At 50.1% G+C, this 6,662-nt stretch overlaps 1 protein-coding gene across 1 annotated transcript in view; it reads left to right on the top strand.

Annotated features, from left to right (window-relative positions):
* PFDN4 (prefoldin subunit 4) overlaps positions 1 to 6,662 on the top strand; it is a 10,252-nt gene extending 3,590 nt beyond the window's left edge. Inside the window, exons 2-4 of the mRNA XM_045295382.1 lie at positions 1,449 to 1,556; positions 2,598 to 2,738; positions 6,261 to 6,662. Coding sequence (XP_045151317.1) covers positions 1,449 to 1,556; positions 2,598 to 2,738; positions 6,261 to 6,392 — 381 coding nt within the window. The 3' untranslated portion in view covers positions 6,393 to 6,662. The remainder of the gene's footprint in view (positions 1 to 1,448; positions 1,557 to 2,597; positions 2,739 to 6,260) is intronic.

Below are 6,662 nucleotides of genomic sequence, written 5' to 3'. Positions count from 1 at the left end.
CCCATGTGTATACACACACACAGTCTGAATACAGCCACTGCCTCACAGTGGGCCTCTGCCTGGTGTCTCGTTGGACTAAAAACTAGAGTGTGCTCCACTTCTGGGAGCTCAGTAAACTCACGGAAATTGGACCACCCCGTGCGTTTTTATCCAGCTGTATTCTTAATTACTGTTTGCATTTGCAGTGTTTTGTAGCCTGAGCATTATTCCATAGAAGAGGCTATCAAATGGGGCATGAACAATTCTTAAGTCCATGGAAACATCAGGAAAGGAACAGCAGCCAAATTCGCTACCACAGGCTGACTCAGGACCCTAGAGGGCAGGGTCGAATTGCTCTGGAAGGTTTCTGGGACTTTAAATCAGGGGTGCTCACACTTTTTTAGCATGTGAGCTACTTATAAAATGATCAAGTCAAAATGATCTACCAACTACAAAAATGCAAAGCATATATTTATTTTTATTTATTTATTACATTTATTCATAAATGTTTTGAGAATTCTTTCTATGTACAATGTATGTTTATGTACCTTGCATAACTGCATGAGTCCATATTGCACAACACAACACAATTAACTATGTACATTTTTTGGTCATGACCTGAGTTTACCCTGATGACTTGCACTGAATGGAATGAGCCAGGGGTGAATAGTCCGGACAGTAGCTGCTGACAGCCAGCCTCAAGCACACTTCCAAATGATCATCAGTCATGGGGGAACGGTACTTGGACTTAATGATCTTTATGTGGGAAAAGGCTGACTCACATAAATAAGTAGAGCCGGATCATGCAGTCAAGGAGGTAGCACATTTTCTCATGTTTGGGTACTTTCCCTCTGCGAGTAAGTTCCAGAACTGTGCATGCGCTCTGGACTTCAGCTGAATGTCGGCTTGTAGTGTCAAAATCTCCCATTCCGTGTGAAAGTGATAGGTTTTTGTCTTCTTACTTGGTCCAGCTCCCCCACTCATTTTAATACCCTTTCTTAACGTTTAAGAGGAAAAAACCAAGGTCTAAAATTTGGCGATAACTTAGCTCGTCAGTTTTGCTGTACTTAGCGCAGTGTTTGCGCATGCGTTTGACACCCAAGATTGCACCTGATTGGCTGTGCTGTTTATCAGTTAAGTGACTGGACTGATGATAGTTTTCAATGCCATGCGATCTACCCACAGTACATTTGCGATCGACTGGTAGATCACGATCGACGTACTGAGTACCCCTGCTTTAAATCGTACAGTAGACAGCGTCTTCTTTCACAGAGCCACTTGTGGGTTTGAACCACTGACCTGTGGTTAGCGGTCTAAATGCCCAAGGCACACGTTTGTGACAGTCACAGCTCTTGTAACTCTCGGAGGGCAAGGGGCTGCCCACGTTACTTGGAGCAAGGTAAACAGGAACTGCGGGGTGAGGTCTTTGTTACAGTTCACGTCACGGCAACGCCGCCCGTGTTTTCCAGGCTGCAGAGGATGTCAACGTGACTTTTGAAGACCAGCAGAAGATCAACAAATTTGCCCGCAATACGAGTAGAATCACAGAGCTGAAGGAAGAAATAGAAGTTAAAAAGGTACTGGCAACGTTTCTCTTGAGACAAGTTTTACAGATTCTTTACAATAGTTTTCTTTTCACTAGCAGCCGGCGCATTGGATGAGTCACGAGCGTTTAGGTTCCACGGGGCTCGTGGGTGAGCACCCAGAGCCTGCTCCAGGGTGGCGGGAGCGCCGGCCGGCCGGGAAGCAGTGCGAGGCAGCAGATGGGCTCTGAGGGCTTGGGGCCTTGGCCGAGTTCCTGGAACGGGGCTCAGCACCTCACTTCCTAGACCTGCCTGGTGACGGAACCCTGCTGGTGAGGGAGTTGCCACTGTCACCCACCCTCAGCTGGCCTCTCCCCGCACAGCTCCCTAGCTCAGGTGCATCTGGTGGGTGGCCTCCAGGTCATTATCTGTTCCCCCATAGCAGGAGAGCCCGAGACCCGTCTGCTTCCTTGGTTGTGCGCTTACTTCACTTCTGCCTCACCAACCAAATGCAGCTGCCGTCACGAAGTTGCGACGCTTAGCGGCCCTAGGACTTAGTAGCACTGCCCCTGTGGGTTTCCGAGGCTGCCAGTCTGTACAGGAGCAGCACGCCTCATCTTTCTCTCATGGAGCCGCCTGTGTGTTCAAACTGCTGACCTTGCGGTTAGCAGGCCAACTTGTAACCCACTTCACTACCAAGGGTCCTTCTGGTCCTGTAAGCAGGCTGAAGGCACCTGGTTACATCTTAAGGATTGCTTGGGAGAGGCACCTGAAGGCCTCCGAGAGCAGTCTGAGTGCCGTGTGCCGGCCCCTTCCTGGGAAGCGTGGTGGCCCCCAGACAAGGGCGTGGCTGGTAACTGAGAGGTCCGCAGGTGGAACCCAGCGGCAGTCCCAGCGAAGAACAGCCTGGCCACCTGCCCCGGGAAGGCTGCAGTCTGGGGAGATGCTGTGCAGTCCTCTCTCCCACACATACATACATGTCCCTGTGGTGCCCGTGACAGCCCCTCTTCCAGTTTCTCCAAGAGTGGCTGTCCCCGCATGAGCATGGGCTTCAGCCTGTCGGGGCGTTCATTGCTCTTTGCTTTTGGGTCCTAGAAGCAGCTGCAGAACCTAGAAGACGCCTGCGATGACATCCTGCTGGCCGAAGACGACTGCCTCTTGATTCCCTATCAGGTTGGCGATGTCTTCATCAGCCACTCCCAAGAGGAAACGCAGGAGATGCTGGAAGACGCGAAGGTATGCCGAGTCTGCCTCTGGGAGTCTCACTTTGAAACAGGGATTTATACTGTGTATGAAAAACCATGTAAGGCCTCCTCCCTGGGGGACGGACAATAGAAAAGTGGGTGAAGGGAGACAGCAGACAGTGTAAGAGATGACAAAATAATAATTTATAAATTATCAAGGGTTCACGAGGGAGGGGGAGCGGGGAAGGAGGGGAAAAATGAGGAGCTGATGCAAGGGGCTTAAGTGGAGAACAAATGTTTTGAGAAGGATGAGGGCAACGAATGTACAAATGTGCTTTACACTATTGGTGTATGTATGGATTGTGATAAGAGTTGTATGAGCCCCTAATAAAATGATTTAAAAAAAAGAAAAACCACAAGGGACAGAGAATGAGGCACTGGCCTGCCTCTACTGGGCTCGTGCTGCATCTCAGTTTTACGTCGCCCCACCGTGGCTCCCAGAGGACAGCATGCCGCTGTCCCCGTGCAGAGAGCAGTTTCATGCTCGCTCAGGCGAAGCACAGGAAGTGCTGGTCTAACTCCAGAAACGAGTGTGCTCAACACACACAACAGTCTAGAAGGGAAAAGAAAGATGGCGTGTCATCCCACGGCCCAGAGATGCTGCTGGTGTTAGGTGCCATCCAGGTGCTCAGCGGCCCGGGCGCGGCAGAAGGAACCACATTCCGGCCCTGCGCCATCCTCCCTTCGTGGCCATGCCCGAGCCCCTTGAGGTGGCGACTGTGCCGGTTCATCTTGTCACGGCTCTTCCTCTTTTTTGCTGACCCTTTACTGTACCAGGCATGAGGTCCTTCTCCAGGGACGACAGGCCCCTCCCGATAACGTGCCTTAGGTAGATGGAGTGAAGTCTCACCACCCTCACTTCTAAGGAACATTCTTGCTGTACTTCCGCTAAGACAGATATGTCTGCAATCCGTGTGACTTTCAGTATTCCTCACCAACCCCATAGTAAAAATGCTTCAGCTCTGACTCCGCCTGTCCAGCTGTCCCATACATCTGAGGCGGTGTTGAAAGGACCGTGGCTTGGGTCAGCAGACCTCAGTGACCCACCTTTGCTTTTTAACGCTTTAAAGAGGTTTTTGGCGTGTAACTTGCCTGGCACAGTCCGCCAACAGCTTTCTTGACTGCTGTTTCCATGGGTGTCCTGATTGTGGGTCCTTCACACCCTCTTCTTTTCTCTGTCTTTCGCGATGTGGCTGACTGCAGCAGGCGGATCTTTGGTTTATTTATGGGCGGGGGACTTTGAGTTAATCTGACCCCCCTGGGTGTTTCACAGGACTTCCAGGCAGTTCCTGCAGAACGTGCCACCTTGCTGCTGTTACCGCAGTGCGGGTATGGGTTGTGGGTTGTGGACAGTGGGTTGAACCAGAGCGAACAGGTTGGAAGCCCCGTGTGATCCATGCATTTTCACATGTCCCGTGTTCTCTTTCACCCTTTGGTCAGTTACTTTCTAGTTGGAAGTATTTTATCAATTTGCTTAACAAAGTATTTCCCAGAGTTGGCAGGACTGACCCCTGGAGGGCACTGGAAAGAGCGGGGGGCACAAAAGCAGGTCCCTACACCTGACCCTGGGCTCTAGGCCAGAGCATGGACGTCTTTTGTTGACATGGGGGAGGGGTGCAGTGCTGAGTCCTGTTTTCTGAAAGGTGGGTGGAAGGCCAATGCATTTGGGCCCTGGTAACTCATCAGACCCCCACCCGCCTCGATGATGACAACAGCTCACACCCAGCAGCATTTCATTCTGTCACACGCGGGGGCTTCAGAAAGTTGGGGGAAAACCTACATTTTCATTCAGTTTTTTCACCAACTTTTTGAAGTCCCTTCCCCGTCTTTGGACGGGTCATGCTGAGTCAGAGACAGCCAGCTCATAGGGCAGCAGCAGCAGCTGGACCTCCTCTCTCCCGCCTGGCAACATGCCTGCCAGCTCTGAGCCACGTCCTCACCTCACGGCTTGCCTGCTGAGCCGCCCCCAGAGCTGGGTGGGCGGTACAGGCCGGGAGCTGCCTCTGGGCGAACCACTGACCCGATCACTGGCAGAGCAGCCTCGCCAATTCTTGCTCCTGACCACAGGGGTCGCTCTTCCCGGGGCTCTGCTTGTTCTGTGCCCTGTTTAGGAACCTAGCCCAGCAGGGGCTTGGCTGTGGCCCGTGGGCAGAGCTGTGCTGTCACAGTCCATAGGGCACACAGTCCCCCTCATCCTGAGGCCTGGTAGCTAATAAACTTCTGGCCCGATTCTGGTCACAGGCAGTTTGTTTAGATCAGGGGTGTCAAACTGGCAGCCCACAGGCCACATATGGCCCCCAAGGAAATTTTTTGTGGCCCATGATGCTCTGAAAAAAAATGAAAATAGAAAAATATTATTATGAAGAAAATAGTGCTTAGGGGAGATCGAGGCAATACCATACACATAGTTTCCTCATTACATTTTATTTCAGAGCATCGTGGGCCACAAAAAATTACCTTGGGGGCTGCATGCAGTCCGTGGGCCAGCAGTTTGACACCCCTGGTTTAGATTAGTATTGGCATCGTGAGTTTACCTAGGATTCCTGGTGGTGCAAGGGTTACATTTCGGGCCACTAACCTGCAAGGTTGGCAGTTCAAACTCACCATCCCCTCTGGAGAACGATGAAGCCGTCTGCTCCCATGAAAAAATTACAACCTCAGAAACAGGGTCGCTGTGAGTCGGAGTGGCCTCGGAGGCAGTGGAGTTGATTCGGTGGGTTTTTCATTTCCTGTCGTTTCTTAATTCATTTTGTGGGAAGTTGGGAGAAGCTGTGTCAGAGACCCAACCCCAGTCATGGTTTGCCAGACGTCATACATACATGTCATTTTATTGAAAAAGAAATCCCCTACACTTGTTGCTGAACTCCTAGTGAACGGTATCAGACCGGGCAGAACTGCCACGTAGGATTTGGGCACAGACTAGCGCGTCTGTCCTCTGCAGGGGCTGATGTGTTTGGCCCTCCCAGCCTCTCAGGTGGAGCTGTGCACGTAATCACTGCAGCCCGAGGGCTCCCATTTTTAAATTCCAAAACCAACCCCGCTGCCCTGGACTCGGTTCTGACTCACAGCGGCCCTGCGTGGATGGTGTTCCTGACCCTGCGCGCCGGGCAGGAGCAGGCCGCCTCGGCTTTCTCATCTTGGAGCCTGTGGGTCTGAACTGCTGACCTTGCCGTGAGTAGCCCCGTGCTTCATCCCTCATGCCACCAGGACTCCTTTTTAAAAACTATTATGAGAAGATAATTCAGGAATGAGTTTCTTCTTAACGCTTGTGGTTTAAGTCAGCAGAAGCTGCAGGAAGAAGCTTGGCTTATCCTGGGAGAAGTTCTTGAATATGGACCCTGAGTTAAAGTGGCCATGCGTAGACTCTGGTCTGGCTCATTACCAGTGCTGTGCGCCGGCTGGCCAAATTTAGAAACTTCCTAACCTGAAATTTCTCCCCTCTGCTTCAGACCAGATGTTTAGACATTATCCAAGTGAAGAGCATTAACGTGCCCTTTTCTTTTCCCTCCCCCAGAAAAACTTACAAGAAGAAATCGATGCCTTAGAATCCCGAGTGCAGTCGATTCAGCGGGTGCTAGCAGACTTGAAAGTCCAGTTATATGCAAAGTTTGGCAGTAACATAAACCTTGAAGCCGATGAAAGTTAAACCTTTTATAATACCTTTTCTTTTTTTAATTTGTTTAATAAACCTGAATATTGTTTAAAATGATAATTTCCCTTCTTCAAATGATAATGGAAAGCAAAACTTTTTTTAAAATTTTTCATTTATTTAATGGAAACTTGCCTATTTTCACAAGTCTTGCTTATTTATTTTATATTTTTAAAAGAAGACAGTATTCATCTATGTATTTTGCATAACGATTATATCAAGTCTAGGGGCTGTATGTCATGTTATTAAAATCAGTTAAGCAATCTG

Source organism: Echinops telfairi, unplaced genomic scaffold (genome assembly GCF_000313985.2).
Source record: "Echinops telfairi isolate 266 unplaced genomic scaffold, ASM31398v2 ScPeMD7_5592;HRSCAF=6446, whole genome shotgun sequence".
NCBI lineage: Eukaryota > Metazoa > Chordata > Mammalia > Afrosoricida > Tenrecidae > Echinops > Echinops telfairi.
The sequence above is the reverse complement of the archived record's forward strand: the minus strand, read 5'-3'. Positions and strand labels throughout refer to the sequence as shown.